The sequence below is a fragment of the Ochotona curzoniae genome, unplaced genomic scaffold, assembly GCF_017591425.1.
Source record: "Ochotona curzoniae isolate NIBS_2020 unplaced genomic scaffold, NIBS_Ocur_1.0 contig_43, whole genome shotgun sequence".
NCBI lineage: Eukaryota > Metazoa > Chordata > Mammalia > Lagomorpha > Ochotonidae > Ochotona > Ochotona curzoniae.
In genome coordinates this window covers 11,119,855-11,137,037 of record NW_024466218.1, presented here as the reverse complement: position 1 = coordinate 11,137,037, position 17,183 = coordinate 11,119,855, and the positions used below count along the sequence as shown (strand labels likewise).

At 39.3% G+C, this 17,183-nt stretch overlaps 1 protein-coding gene across 2 annotated transcripts in view; it reads right to left on the bottom strand.

The window, feature by feature from the left end:
• Positions 1–17,183, bottom strand: part of GALNT1 (polypeptide N-acetylgalactosaminyltransferase 1) — a 95,955-nt gene that overhangs the window by 40,663 nt on the left and 38,109 nt on the right. For both annotated transcript variants that reach the window (XM_040984896.1, XM_040984895.1), the window contains one exon: positions 11,006–11,180. In XM_040984896.1, the coding sequence (XP_040840830.1) occupies positions 11,006–11,180 (175 nt within the window). The remainder of the gene's footprint in view (positions 1–11,005; positions 11,181–17,183) is intronic.

Here is a 17,183-nt window from a genome sequence, read left to right as displayed (position 1 = left end):
ACAGGCCAAAGTCTTGGGACCTTGTACCCAAGTGGGAGACCCAGAAACTGCTTCTGGTTTCAGATCAGCTCAGCTCCAGTCGTTGCAGCCACTTGGGGAGTGAATCAGCAATGGAAGATCTTTCTCTCTTCTTTCTCCCCTTCTCTCTGTATAGCTGCCATTCCCCTCCCTCCGCCCCAAATAAGCCTTAAAAGGAAAAAAAAATATAAACCTATGGACAGGGTACCCAGCAAACTTACCAGGTGACCTTCTCCAATGAGGTCTAAATCCTAGCCTTAGGGAGGGGGCTCCCTGCCAAAATATATCCTTCCCAATATTCTTTCCCTTGGCCTAGAACATGGTTTATGTAATTGTCTTCATCCTTTTTATAACTCATCCCATTTTAGTTAATCCTTCATACTACAGTTTCTCTGTTCAAATTATTACGTGATTTCTACCTCCTGCATGAACAAAAATCCACATAGCCTCTCAGGTACAAATGTTAGTTGAAGACCTAAAGCAAAGAGAGTAGATGATGTATTGGTGTAATAAGTGTTCTGACCTTGCAGACTCCTTGAAAATGCCTGAGCAATCCTCCAAAGTCCCCGACTATCTAGAGAACTACTGACAGACTCTTCCTTTGTCTTAATACTTTTACTTTATATTTTGTTTGTGCATATCCTGTCATATACAAAAGATTATTTTACTGCTTCATAGTATTTCATTCTATGTCTCTCCTTTCCCTGGCTTACCACTGAAGGACATTAGCACTGTGCAGTCTGTAAGACTAGTGCTGTGATCATATTCACTTTGGTAAATTATCATTTATAAGTCACCACTCACACTGGTGACTGTATGTACACATTTCTGTACTGTTGGACAACAGGGAATATATAAACAGTTTCAGCAGGAATTGTTTTCTTTTCTTTCTTTTAAAGATTTATTTATTTATTGGAAAGTCAGATATACAGAGAGGAGGAGAGACAGAGAGCAAGATCTTCCATCCGATGATTCACTCACTCCCCAAGTGAGCACAACGGCCGGTGCTATGCCGATCTGAAGTCAGGGTATCCCACATGGATGCAGGGTCCCAAAGCCCTGGGTCGTCCTCGACTGCTTTCCCAGGCCACAAGCAGGGAGCTGGATGGGAAGTGGAGCTGCTGGGATTAGAACCGGCGCCCATATGGGATCCCGGGGTGTTCAAGGCGAGGACTTTAGCTACTAGGCCACGCCGCCAGGCCCCAGAATTGTTTTCTATAACAAGTAATACTTTATAACTACTCTATATATTCAAAAAGAACTGGCATCTTGTTTCATTAGATGACTTGGTGGGGGTAGGAGATAAGTTCTATGAGCTTTAATACAAGTATAAACTGACAGAATTACCAAATTTGGGAATTAGAATTAGAGCAGTTCCTTCTTCCTAGTGTATCTCCCTCTTACCACCCTCTTACAGTCACACTTTGCCTCCACACTGAACCTCTGGCAACTAAAATCTGTTCTCCATTACACCAGTTGCAACTTTTCCAAAACGGCATATAAAAAAATAGGATACAGTATTTACCTCTGAGTGGCTTATTTCACTTGATACATTATATTTGAAAAGGCACACAAACAAAAACCAAAACCAAACAACAACAAAACAGTGCAACATCTAAAATAATTTGGAAAATGAAAAATAAAGCTAGAGAAAATACAGTACCCAGTACTATGTCTACCAATAACTTGCTACTAAAAATTGCTGAATAGTGTTCAACTGTTTATACCAGTTTGTTTATCCATTCACATATAAAGTTCTTTTAAGTTTTTTGGCCTTAGAGTAGGGTGCTACATTTATACATAAATCTTTGTGTGAACATGTTTTCACTTCTCTGGGATAAATACACAAGTGTGGGTTTGCTGGATTATATAACTATAAAAAGCTGACAAACTCTGCCAGAAAAATAGTATTTTGTGCCGCTCTCCCCTAGAAATATACAAGAACTCTGGGCTGTTCTGTATCTTTGTTAGCACTTCATACTGCCAATATTTTTATTTTAGTCATTTAAATAGGCATAGAGTATTAACTCATTATGGTTTTCTGTGAACCTCCCCAAGGACTAACATCTTTTTTGGTGTTCATAAAAACACAGGCACTGATTCCTGAAAAGGGCGGTGCCATGATCTCATCTCCCATGGGGTTCTGCTTCTTTTAAACATTATTTTATTTTTATTGCAAAGGCAGAGTTAGAGAGAGGTAGACACACACAAGTCTTTAACACGAGTACTGATCATGACAAACCACATTTAAGTTACAGCAAGCTGTATGTTTACACTATCTATATATTCTGGATATATTCTTGGATATCTGATTTACGAGTGTCCTTTCTCAGTCTGTAAATTGTCATGCCATTCTCTTAGTCTCTCTGGGAAAAGTTGTAAAACTCAATATGCTCAATTTATCTATTTTTTCTTTTATGTAATTATGCTTATGGTATCATGTATATGTTCTCTTTCAGGCTTTGAGTATTTTCTCCTAAATTTTATAAACTTTTAGATTTTAAATTCAGACTTATGATCCAATTCTGAGTTAAATTTTATGTAACACAACATTTAGGTAGATATTTAAGCTTTTTTTAAAAAGATTTATTTTTATTATTTTTTCATTGGAAAGGCGGATATACAGAGAGGAGAGACAGAGAGGAAGATCTTCCGTCCGATGATTCATTCCCCAAGTGAGCGCAACAGGCCGATACTATGCCGATCCTATGCCGATCTGAAGCCAGGAGCCTCTTCCGGGTCTCCCATGCGGTTGCAGGTTCCCAAAGCTTTGGGCCGTCCTCGACTGCTTTCCCAGGCCACAGGCAGGGAGCTGGAAGGGAAGCGGGGCTGCCAGGATTAGAACCGGCGCCCATATGGGATCCCGGGCGTGCAAGGCAAGGACCTTTAACCACTTGCACCACCGCGCCGGGCCCGATATTTAAGCTTTTGTGTATGCACAGCTAGTAGTCCCAATATCATTTGTTAAAAAAAAATAATACTTTCTTTACTGGTTATTTTTACATATTTGTAAAAAATAAAACTTGTATTTGAAGCGATCTATTTCTGAACATCATTCTTTCTGTTCTACTCATCTATGTACCTCTTCGCTAACACACACTCTGGATTACTGTAGCATTACAGATAAATTGGGTATTACATTTTTCCTAACTTTACTTTTCAAAATTGCTGTTGGTATTTCACTTTCTTTGCCTTTCCAAACAATTTTTAAAGCATTTCTCTGGAGATCTTGAATGTGATTCTATCAATTCTGCCAATCATTTGGGAGGGAACTACTATCTTTAGGCTGGCTCTCCTACTGTCCCTGGAAAGCTAGGGCTTTGGTTCCCTGCCCTGCTGTATATGCCTCTCAGGATTCTCTTCTGTTCTAGGCCTAGTGGGAAAGAAAGAAAGGCAATAGTGATCCCACTCTGCCTGGGAAACTGTCAGAAGACAATTCCCATCGTTCAGAGTTCAGCAGCAAGTACAGGCTCTGCTCCCACCACTGCACTTCCTTGGTGATACTGCCTGGAGGCCAGCAAGGAATGAAGAGGAAAAGAGGGGGGAAAAAAAAAGAAAAAAGAAAGACAGTTCTCCTTCACTCTCTAACACTTTGTTTCTTGGATCAGAAAAAAGGAGCTTCTCTTGAGGTTCTTTTTTTCCTGTACCCAGCATGTAATACTGAATAAGAGGTGGTGAATTGGACACTTTTCTTGTTATCAATCTTTCATCACTAAGTATGTAAATATGACTATGTCAAAATTAAATATCTTGTTCTTTAAAGGTGCTATTAAAGTATATGAAAAAAAGAAGCCACAAACTGGGAGAAAATTTTTCAAATTATGTGTTTGACATAGGATTTTTATCCAAATTATACAAAGAATTCATATTTCAGCAATAAGGAAGAGAAATAACCCAATTAAAGATGGAAAAACAATTTGGAGGCATTTTTATACAAAATGCACACGTAGCCAATAATGTATGAAAAGACTGTCAACACCACTGTTACGGAAATTCAAATTAAAAATCACAATTTGAGACGTCACTTCATAACCATTACAAATGCCATAATAAATAAGACACTTACTAGGGTTACCTGAACCACTTTTTGTATTTTAAATTTGATAACGATATTTGTGTAACTTATTCAGAAAACTTCTGAGAAGCCTGTCCCCAAAAAATAAATAAAAAAGAGCTGTCCCCTCGTTTCTCACTTCTCATAACTTAACTACTTTCAGTTCTTTCACCTTTTAGTTAAAATTCCAAGTACTGCATTTCCAAGTATACTTCCTGACTTTTTCCTTATTTCTATGTATGACCAGACTACAGTGGGATATGAGGATTTAATTATTTTCACTCCTACTCCCAACCCAATTTCCTAGCTTCTCATTCTCTTAATCAGATAAGCTGGGTTACACATCATTTAATGTGTATAATTAGGATTATGTAAAATGTTATCCACGGTTTATATTTTATGAATATTTTCCCTTTTCTACATAACATTTCCCTATTACTTCACCTAGATAATTTTATTTCCTTCTGTATAGTTTTCTATGTATTTGCAATCAAGTTCAAAATCAAGAGAATACGCCCTATTAAACTAGAGGACACACTCAGGTTTTTCAAAGTTCCATGGTGAGCTGATGCTAATAACAAGATTAACTTACACACTGGAGTGCAGGTGGAGTTGACGGAAGTTCCTGGTTTTCTAAACAATGACTGAACATACAAATGGGTTCATTATGTCCCTGTGTACATCACTAAGTAAAATTTGCTAGCATAACAAAAACTTGTGATGAATAATTTCAGATGTGGAAAATTCTCTGCACACTCTAAGTTAGCTTGAGTGTTAGCCTTAGTGACTCAGAGGTGTTTCCTGGAAACACATTATTAACGTTTGCTTAGGACAGTGTTAACCTCAACAAAACGAGGCTGGCCAGAAACCTAACAATTCAGGAACACAGAGAAGGCACTTGATATTTACAATAGATATTATTTGAAAAGTATTAGAGTCCCATTCTAAATATACTAACTCTATCAAGGCACCAAGCTAAAAAGGTCCTGCCATTTTATCAGACTCCTCTGGACTGTATCAAGAGGTTTAGATGCATACTCCCAATTCTTCTTATAACTACAAATGAAACCTATAACTTTTGATACAATCTGTGTTACCTGTCAATCATCCAAATATATGACATATATGTATACATCATTTATTTATGTCAAAGACTAAAGTATAGAAGAAATGCAAAAAAAAGAAAAGGCTTTTAAAGAAGTTTCCTTATCAAGGTGAATATGCATGTATGTCTAATCCTCTTCTCTGTGTTCCTTTAAACTAATTTTCAATGTATTATTTACCACTCACTAAATCTAGCTGGCTGCTAGTATGTACCAAAAGCAATTCAATATTTCAAAAGATGTCTGGCTACCAGCCAGCTAAGTGTTTGGCAATGTTAGAAAATTTCTCCTATGTGTGTTCTCATTCATATAAAATCAACCATAAGAGCAATGTAACCATAAGAGCAATGCCAAAGCACAGTGGTTAAGATCACACACTGTCACTGAAATCCAATTTCAAACAGGTCACCTTGTTAACCACATGAAGGAACTTCAAAAACATTCAGGGAAAATTCACATTATCTTTTAATTTCATTTCCATGAATTTCTGAAACTCTTATACTCTTACAAATATTCAAAGTGCAAATTTCTTTATCTGTAAACTTGACATATTACTATTACTTTGTTCAACTGTTTAAATGCACATTGTGGGGCCCGGCGCAGTGGCGCAGTGGTTAAGGTCCTCGCCTTGCACGCCCAGGATCCCATATGGGCGCCGGTTCTAATCCCGGCAGCCCTGCTTCCCTTCCAGCTCCCTGCCTGTGGCCCGGGAAAGCAGTCGAGGACAGCCCAAAGCTTTGGGACCCTGCACCCGCGTGGGAGACCCGGAGGAGGCTCCTGGCTTCGGATTGGCATAGCATCGGCCCGTTGCGCTCACTTGGGGAATGAATCATCGGACGGAAGATCTTCCTCTCTGTCTCTCCTCTCTGTATATCCGCCTTTCCAATTAAAAAAAATGATAATAAAAATAAATTCTTAAATGCACATTGTGTCATAATGAATATTTAATACACTGTGTTGCTATTTCTTAAATATCTAAGATTAATTATACAGAATGGATCTGCGATACTGGAGGACTTGGAATTTGTCTCAAACCTTCTTCCTTAAAATCACACATCACAGTTATTAGTGATTGTTTCCCTAACGATCCCTTAACTGTGCGATAGTGTTATCCTTCCTTGCAGTTTCCTTCAGGAAATGTGTCTTTGCAGACACCACAGTCGGTCAAGGTTCTTAGTAGATACAGGATGAAACATGGCCAGCTACACTCCCAGTTAAGCCATGTCTTAGAACAAGCAAATATCTCAGGATATAAAAAGGTGGTAAAAAAAAAAAAAGTTATACTCTACGAGCTATCCATACTATTTCTCTCTTTTTTTGTCCTCAAAGACTGATTTATTTGTTTTTATTAGAAAGGCAGATACACTGAGAGAAGGAAATATAGAGAGAAATATCTTCCATCCGCTGGTTAATTCCCCAAGTGGCCACAAAGGCCAGAGCTGAGCAGATCCCAAGCCAGGAGCCAGGAGCCAGGAGCTTTTTCCCGGTCTCCCATGCAGGTGCAGGGTCCCAAGGCTTTGGGCCATCCTTGACTGCTTTCCCAGGCCACAAACAGGGAGCTGGATGGAAACAGGGCCACAAGAATACAAACTGGCGCCCATATGGGATCCTGGTGCATGCACTGTGCCCACTATTTTTCCTTATACTTCAATATTTGTCTTAAGACCACATGAATACAGATTTGTTCAGTTTGGTGTAGGGATATTTAAATGTTACTTCTGATTTAATAATTTGCTTTTGCTCCACTTTGCGAATCAAAAAATAAGTGGACTAGGGCTCCTGTATGCCACCGGTGACACAGGCAACCCATACTGGAGGGCCAATCTAAGTACCAGGTACTCCACTCCTGATCACTTTCTTAATGATCCTGAGAAACAAGCAGAAGATGGCATAAGTTTTTGGGAACTTATACCCAAACAATAAATCTGCATGAAGTTCCTTGCTCGTGGCTTCAGCTTGATGAAGCTCCAGCCCCTGCAAACGTTTGAGGATTCAAACAGTGGCTAGAAGGGCTTTTTTCCAGCTCTCCTTCTCTTGCTCACTAAGCCTTGTAAATAAACAAATCTATATTAAAAACAAACAAAAAGCAGTCAGTAGAAAAAGGGTAAAGATGGAAAAGCCCATCTGGCATCAAATCTCCCAGGAATTGGACTGGGAGATAGTGGTTACTCCTTTATATCCCAGGTGTCAGGAAATACTGACAGTATTCACATCTTCCCACCCATCCTTGTTATATTCTTATTTTACAGATAAGGTTCTTGAGGTATAGAAAAGCCAAGTAACCTATTCAAAGCCACATAGCCACAAAATGACAGAGCAGCCTTTGTCACTATTAAGATACTCATGTACAGACAACTCAAAAAGGAACACAGAAAAAAACAAAAAACAAACAAACAAACAAACAAACCATGAATCTCCCTCTAGAAGTTCCATTACCTGCATTCAGATACTTTGATCACAACAAACTGGAGGAAATGGTGAAGCAGCAACACTAGGAGCGTCCCGGAACTGGAGACCAGCTCCAAAACATATGATTGTGCCCTGAGCACACAAAGACAAATTCTTGACTAGATGCCCAAGTCTTACTACTGAAGGAATAAAACTAAAATGTACAGTTGCTAAACCAGGAGAGGAAAAAACACAAATCCTAAAACTACCCGTTGAAAGTGTGCATTAACAAAGAACAAAGGGAGTAATGGGAATGAAAATCAGTAATGAAAAAACAAACTACTAGGTCAAACTTCACAAATTTTGTTTGTTTCTTTTTTTTTAATAGTGTCATGACTTTTTGGAATCCTTATCTTTCTAAGGATATTGGAATATTTATAAATGATACAGCTTTGCTTCAAGCTGGAGACTATGCTTCTAATATTACTTGATTTATCACGAACCCATTGAGAACAGATGTGCGGCAGCAGTTCAACATTTCAAGACTTATCATATCCAAAAATAGCTTATTGATCTGTGTACTTGGTTTTGCTAAATATAAAATTTTGGGTTGTTAATTATTCCTATGTAGAATTTTTCTCCTCTGATTCTAAAGTCTTTTGAGACCTGCTTTTTTCTTCTGAAATATCTATAACAAGTTTTTTGTTGTTGTCGGTGGGAGGGGGCATCCTCACTGCTTGGAAATTGACACTGTCTCCCAGGAGATGCCAATCAACTAAAAATGTGTTGAATTCTTTCAGTGAAAATGTATGCAGTTGTGAAAAATTTTGTGGACAAACTCCCAGTTTTTAGCTACCTTTTTTTTGAGCTTCCCATTATTCAAACATTAGACCTTCTGACTATTGCTTCAATTTTCACATGCCTATAGAAGATTTTTCTCCCAATCTATTGAAGTTTTTTGATAATTATTTTTGAATTTCTAGGGCTCCCTTTGGTTCTCTGAGTGTATCTTGTGAATCATACCCTATTCTTGTTTTCCGGTGGTAGTGTTTTCTGTTTTGCAGAGAATATTCATCGTTTCTTTTTATATTTTCCTTTTCCTAATCAGTCTTTGATTCTTCCCACTTCCCTTTCGTTCCAGCTGCCTTTTTTTGTCATGTGATTTCTAGCATTCCTTGGGTTTTATGTTTACTATTAAGAATGAAAAACCAAGCTAGCATTATGTGACACATTAGGTTAAGCCTGTGCCAACAAACTGGTTCAAGTCCCGCACCTCAGCTTCTGCTCTAGTTCCCTGCTAATGCGACTGGCAAGCAGAGGAAGATACCCAAATTCCTGGACTCTTGCGATCACATGGGAAACCCACTTAAGAACATGAAGTTTTGGGCCCGGCGCGGTGGCGCAGTGGTTAAAGGTCCTCGCCTTGCACGCCCGGGATCCCATATGGGCACCGGTTCTAATCCCGGCAGCCCCGCTTCCCTTCCAGCTCCCTGCCTGTGGCCTGGGAAAGCAGTCGAGGACGGCCCAAAGCTTTGGGAACCTGCACCCGTGTGGGAGACCCGGAGGAGGCTCCTGGCTTGGGATCGGCATAGTATCGGCCTGTTGCGCTCACTTGGGGAATGAATCATCGGACGGAAGATCTTCCTCTCTGTCTCTCCTCTCTGTATATCCGCCTTTCCAATGAAAAAATAATAAAAATAAATCTTTAAAAAAAAAAAAAAAGAACATGAAGTTTTTGGCTCCTGGCTTCTGCCTGGCCTAGCCCCGACCAGTACCAGCAATTTGAGGAATGAAACAATAGACTCGCTATTTCTTTTTCTCTGTCTCTGCCATTCTGTGTCACTCTACCTTTCAAATAAAGTAAATGTTTTTTAAAAAGGAAGACTATAGGGCCCAGCATGGTAGCCTAGTGGCTAAAGTCCTCGCTTTGCATGTGCCAGGATGCCATATGTGTGCCAGTTCTAATCCTGGCCCCACTTCCCATCCAGCTCCCTGCTTGTAGCCTGGGAAAGCAGTCAAGGATGACCCAAAGACTTGGGATCTTGCACCCAAGTGGGAGATTGGGAACAGGCTCTTGACTCCTGGCTCCTGATTGGCTCAGCTCTGACCACTGCAGCTAATTGGGGAGTAAACCAGCAGATGGATGATCTTACTCTCTGTCTCTTCTCTGCAAATCTGCCTTTCCTATAAAAATAAATAAATTCTTTTTTAAAAAAGAAGGCTACATAGCTGAATATGAGTTATGGATTTATAAATGGGACTTATGCATAAGGGGAACAATCCTGTGCTATTAAGTTGAAGAATCTCCAATGTCAACTTGTGTAGGACTCCCACCAATTCCCCCCACCCCACCACTACAGATGGTCCATTTATCTTTCTTCTTCTCTAGAACGAATCCAATTTTGCTGAGAAAATTCTTCTTCCTTCTTTCCTGCAAAAGCAAAGCCTAAAGGGAGCCAAGTACGGCAAGGTAGCTGAGGGTGCTCAGCAGCTAGACTACACCTGCTCATTTAATCTACCTGCTGGTACACAGTCCCTGTGCTCTAGAAACTGGCCTACCTGTCTACTAACATAGATATTTTATTATCTTTTTCACATGGAGCAACTCAACCTGGCAGCACCATACAAAATGGACATACATGCATCATCTATTTGTTTCCTCAGTATATACTAAATAAAAACAAATTTTAAGAACAGAAGCTTTTAAAACCAAAACTCACGTCAAAGAATTTCGTAACAGCTTTAATCATAATAATGAAAATGTGGAAATAACCCAAATGTGTATAGAGTAATGTTCACAAAGCAAATCACTATAATGCAATGAAAAAGAATGAACTTCTGACAAATGCAACAACACAAAACTACAAGAAACGACAGTATTCAGTATATCCACAGATGCTTTGGAATTGTACCATAAAATTCAAAATTTTTTAAAAATGTAATTTTGCAGAAAAAGATTTCACAAAGAGACAAGACTAACCTATGTTTAGAGAAATCAAAGCAATGGCTGTCTCTGAGTGTGAAAGAAATGACTGGAAAGAAAAACTACAAAACTTCCAGGAGCATGAAGATGCTCCATATCTTGATTTGGATAATGTTTACATAAGAAAGTATACAAATGTAAAAATGTATTAAGCTATATACTTTAACTGTTTCAAGCCACACAGTTGGAATGTTTCTGTAAAAACTTAAACATATCAGCATTTTGGTAGTAATGAAGCTTAAAATTCCCAACTAACCCATCAAAAACATTATTATTTATTAACATCTTTATGTGCAGTTCTAATGATCTTATTTATTGCACCAGCATTATTTCTTAACAGTTAACTCTTAATTTAGTAATAATGCCATTCACTCTAAGGACAATCAGCACTGTAGCACAGTTTACTGGGAATTCAGCACCTATCTTTCAAATATAGTCAGTGTCATAACAGGTACTTACCCTTCTAGTCTAACATCTGGTAGAGATCTGTTGAGTGCAATCATTTCACTTGCCATTAAATTGAACTGATTTATTTTAAACATTTCTTTCATTTTCTCTTGGTCTTCCTTAGGAATGACGACTGGCTTCCCCATTTCTCCAGGACCTTCATGAGGCTTTTGGACTGTCTCTAGAACTAATAACAAGGAAACACAACTAGTACTTGTTTCATAACATGGTTCTGTTTTATCAGATTTGAGTTTAAACTGTGTCCTCAACAATGAGAACCACCTCCAAGCCACCCTCTCCCATCCTAATGTATTAACACCTCCAAGGAACTGACTGATTTTCCACTTTTACAGTTATGTTCTAACTCCCAAACTTTTTTTCACTGTGCACCATTCACTTGAACTACTGCACACAACTGGCCTGCCCTTCTCAAAAACTGCCACATTAACCTCCCTGACACATAGCCTTGTTATTTCTGTGGTCTCCCAGAGCCCAACTTTCTTTATTCAAAGCCAAAAATTTAACCTGATTTTCCAAATCCATGACTTAACAGACCTGCCTCAGTTACCCTCCAGTACTTCATGCTCTGACAGCCAGCCACTCATGACCTTCTGTCATGGCATCTGTCCCAGGAATACAACTTTTAAACATAAATCCTGCCTAATATTTGTCAACCAAGCTCCTCAAACACAAAGTTGGCAGAAAATTTTAAAAATTCAACATGTAGAATAAAAACAAATACTGAAGTACAATGTCAAAGATAAGCTTTCAAAATCTTGGATTACAAAATAATGACTCATTTACACATACATGTCCCTAAAAGTAAAGAGCAATCAACACATTTTGGGAGTGGCTATTCAGGGGTAACAAGCAGATTTATGGAGGTGACAATGACTGTCGGTGGGTGACACAGAGATAACCCAAAGTAACTGGGAGTCATATGGTGGCCTTGACACAAATGCTTTTGTTGCTTGTGCCCTGTCTCAGTATCAGATGGTACTTTAAGCCAAAGTTAAAACAAATGTTTCCCGCTTTCTGCTTTTTAAATTATTAGTCTCAAGCACCATCTATAAATATGTTTTTGCTGGGGTGGAGAAAAGATGCTGAATTTGATTAAGGCTCTGGATTTAATCACCAACTTGTAGGAAATGCAGGTGATAAGAGGAACACAGTAAACAGCAAAGGGTGTAAATCCTAATTCTGGGACACGGGAAAAGAACAACAACGCAACTTCATATTCTTCAACAGCAGAAAAGTGGTTGAGTCAGGCACAAAAACAAAAAGGAAGCCATTACACAAAACTAGCCCTGAGTTGACAACTTGGGAAGACAGATGATGAGAAAGTTGGAGTTTAATTTTCTATTCCTTCTACTTTTGTTTACATTTGAAAATCCACATAAACAGGCATAAAGGAGAGTTTAAAAAAAATCCTGCTATAGGGCTGGCACTGTGGCACAGTAGGTAAATGCAGATGCAGGCTGTTTCATTTCCGATCCAGCTCTCTCATGCACCTGGGACAGCAGTACAGAAGGGCCAAAACAGCTGGGAGACAGGAAGAAGTCGCTGGCTTCTGAAAGGCCCAACTTTGGCCACTTTGTGCAATTCTGCCCTTCAAATAAACAAACCAATCTTTAAATAATGCATTGCTGTAAGTACTCCAAGGTATAAACTTAATTGCTTCTGTCTCTACCAATATCTCTAACCACTTTCCAAATAAAAATAAATTAAAACATAAATAAATAAACTTGACTTATTGCTTAAGACTACATGAGCAGAAACTCAAAACCTTGCCTTGGCACTACTGGCTTTGAGATCTTAGAGAACCAGACAAAACAAGCTTGTTTCTACAAGATTTTACAAATTTGACCACCTGGTACTTCTGAAACTCTACTTAAGTCCCATGGTAGTTATTGCTCTAATCTAATGTTACACATAGCTGCATTTAATATTGTCATCAATCAAATGTTACATGATTGCAACATGACTAGACCACCACACTAAGAAATTGTGAAACCTAAAGAATTAAATGGATCTGTAAACAAGTTTTCCTTGGCAAAGAAGCCTGGATAAAATGTATGTGGCTAGTGAATATATTTTTATTACCAATGCACATTCAAAATTGGAAAGCAACTAACAAAAACATGATAGGCATTAATTTTCCATTAACTTTTCTTACCAATCTTTCATATGAGGGTACTTCATAAAAATGAAATTGTATGGGGCCCAGCGGCGTGGCCTAGTGGTTAAAGTCCTTGCCTTGAACACACCAGAATCCCATATGGGCGCCGGTTCTAATCCCAGCAGCTCCACTTCCCATCCAGCTCCCTGCCTGTGGCCCAGGAAAGCAGTCCAGGATGGCCCAAAGCCTTGGGACCCTGCACCCGCGTGGGAGACCCAGAAGAGGCTCCTGGCTTCAGATCGGCATTGCATCGGCCGTTGTGGTCACTTGGGGTGTGAATCATTGGATGGAAGATCTTCCTCTCTGTCTCTCCTCCTCTCTGTATATCTGACTTTCCAATAAAATAAATAAATCTTAAAAAAAAAAAAAAAAGAAATTGTATGACAAGTTTATTTTGGTGTCAAAAAAATAGAAATTCCTGTGGATTTTTCCATAACATATATTTTCATGAACTTTTGAAAAGTTTTTTGTTTTTTTGGTTTTTTTTTTGAAAGGCAGTTTTTGCAGAGAGGAGATAGAGGTCTTCCTCTCTGGTTCACTCTTCAAATGACTATAATGGTGAGAGCATAGCTGCTCTGTAACCAAAACTCAGGAGATTCTTCTGGGACTCCCACCTGACTGCAGGGTCCCAAGGCTTTGGAGCATCCTCTACTGCTTCCGTAGGCCATAAGTAGAGAGCTGGATCTCGAGAGGAGAAACTGGGATAGGAACCAGCAACCAGATGTATGCCAGCATCACAGAACTGAGGATTAGCCTACTGTAACACCATGCTGGCCCCTTCATGAACTTTTAAAAATACCTCTATGCATGGACTTTCAAACTTTTATGACACCAAAATAACTTTATCTTTTAATTTCATTTTCCATGAACTTTTTGAAGCAGCTCCCTAGTAAAATCTTCGTTTAAAGCTAAATGAAAGGAGGTTTGGATGCTATCTCAAGAACCAAGGAAAAATTTGTTTGCATAAAATTCTACATGCAGACCATTTTAAAGAATCAAATCAACTTTGACAAAGAAATTATACGTGTTCCGAAATATTTAGAACAAAAATATTTTAGTATATGCTTCAATTACACTTGTTTTGCAACAAAAGTACCAAAAACACTGGACGTATTTCAAAAATCTACAAATACTATTAACATATTCATGATATACATATGGTCATATTTAATTCTCTAATTTGAAATGTGTAATATTTTTCAAATTCCTGGGCCATAAACCACACCAACTTTATTTCATAGGAATACAATCTAACTCTCTGGCAACAGAAGATTTTTGCTATTTTATACAGGGTATAATTACAATAAAATAAAAAAAAATTCAAAATATAAAATGAAAGAAATAAGAGAACTGTTTGGAAAATAAAATAGGGCCTCAGCATGGTAGTCTAGTGGCCAAAGTCCTCGCCTTGCCAAGTGCAGGGATCCCACATAGGCGCCAGTTTGTGTCCCGACCACCCACTTCCCATCCAGCTCCCTGCTTGTGGCCTGGGAAAGCGGTTAAAGACAGCCGAGCGCCTTGGGACCCTGCACCCGCACGGAGACCTGGAAGAAGCTCCTGACTTCTGGCTTGGGATTGGCTCAGCTTCAGCTGTTGCAGTTACTTGGGGAGTGAATCAACGCACAGAAGATCTTCCTCTCTGTATATCTACCTTTCCAATAAAAATAAAATAAGATTTATTTTATTTTTAAATTTTATTTATTTTATTTTTATTGGAAAGGTAGATATACAGACAGGAGAGACAGAGAGGAAGATCTTCCCTCCGATGATTCACTCCCCAAGTGAGCGCAACGGCCGATGCTATGCCGATCCAAAGCTAGGAGCCTCTTCCGGGTCTCCCACGCGGGTGCAGGGTCCCAAAGCTTTGGGCCGTCCTTGACTGCTTTCCCAGGCCACAAGCAGGGAGCTGGAAGGGAAGCGGAGCTGCAGGGATTAGAACCGGCGCCCATATGGGATCCCGGGCCTTAAGACGAGGACCTTAACCACTGTGCCACCGTGCCGGGCCCAAATAAATAAATCTTAAAACAAAAAAAAAGAAAGAAAAAAAATCCTTTTGAAATCACTGAAGACTTGAAACAGATATGTAAGGATTCTGAAAAAATGTTTAAGAATATCAATGATAATCTTTACCAGCATTATCATAAAGAATTCTAATACATGCTACTGAAACCTAGGATACTTTTACTCAAAATATAAAGTGCAGAATTTGGTAAAATTCACCAATCCCCAATGCAAGTAGAACAATAAGCTCTCCAGATGCAAAGCAGCAATACATTGCGAGTGGGACATGAACACCTTAGGGTTCCAATGCAACTTTGAACACTTCAGTAACCACTGCACTGACAACAAAGAACATGCTTCCCTTCAGGCTGTCAGCCCTTTGGTATTTACTAACATTCTGGCTCTTCGCTCAGTTCTTATTTTCCAGCCTAATCCCTGAACACCCAAACAACCACAAGCATTACAAAGTTCTGCATCATCTTGTTCATAACACACAGACCAAAGCTTTAACTGAAATCCAGCTCTCCTCCGAAAGCCCACGGCCATTACCTTTCCTTGGAGAACTGTTAACTCCCCTTATCTCTGTATGCAATGACAGTATTTACAGCTCCACATTATTTTTCAGACTTTTTTACTTACTACAAAACCTACTCCTTTTCTTTGAAGTTCATGCCACTAGTGGTTTTCAAAACCATGTTAACCTTAGAATCCTCTTTTAGGATAATCCTTTTCATATGGCTTTGATGTTACACTATTTCATGCACTGAGACTTTGCTCTTTAAAGTACTGCTCCTTTCTCTCCCTATCTTAAACCTCTTCCCCCAAACAGCAAATATATACATACAAAAAAAAAAAACAGCTTGTGCTCCATTGCTTTCTTTTAACTAATCGTACTAGCTGATTTTCTTCACCAAAGCTCTCTGAGGTTCCAGGTTTCAGTTCTACTTCTCCACTGACACATCAATTCCTCTGCTTTGACAGTTTACCACTCCATGAAATGACACTTATTGGGATCAACAGAAATCCCATTAACATATCAGAAATATTCTGTCTTCATCTTGGACAGACTCTATGAGCAAATTTCACTCTTGGAGCTATGCTCCCGTCAGCTTCTCCTACTGCGTTTGCTGAGAAGCCTTCTCTTCCTTTGGAAACCCTGCAGGCCCGTCAAGCTCTTCATCCAACCCTCCACATGCTCCCTGCAGCCTCATGTACATCAGGACATAAGCGACCACCTACACTCTGCACCTCAACCAGTCTCTACGGCAGAACATCCCCCACGAGGACCTCAAAAGTCAAAGTTCCAAATCCAACTCCATTCATTCACCTTCTCATCAAGGCTGCTCTTCTTCTGACCCCTAATTTGTATTAATTCATAGTCAGGGAGACCTAACAATCACCTTAAAACTGTTCTCACTTTCAAATTCCATGGCACCCAGGTTATGTACATTCCAGTATTTAAATACTTCCCAGAGTTCTTTCCCTCTAGTGTCATTCCAGCATGAATGATAGACAAGTACTTGTCTAAACTTCTACAACACCTCAAACGAGGCAGTGCTATCTATCTTAGGTGCTTCCAGTCAAACAGCTCCAGAACCAAAGCTTTCTTCTAAAGTCCAGTTTCCACCAGGTGACTTAACTCTACTTAAAACCCGTCAAGGGGCAATTACTTCCAGGGCTGCCTATGTTTTCCTGACAGAGATAATTTAGCTAGGATCAGAAAATAATGAATACCTTTCACATACAACACCAACATTTTCAGCCATGTGCCAGTGCCATGAGCATTAATAAAATGCATTCGAAAACTTCAGAACAAAATCTGTCATGGAGACATGCCCACTACCCACAGGATGAAGTTCAAAATCCTTAGCTTGTTGTAGGATTCTGTGGCATTCTGAGATCACTGCCACCTCCCAGAGTTTTATCCTATGTGCTTACCTTTCATTCTCCAATTCATCAAGTCTGTTTTTGCTCTTACTTATCTTGTACATACTGCTTTTCTTTGCCGGG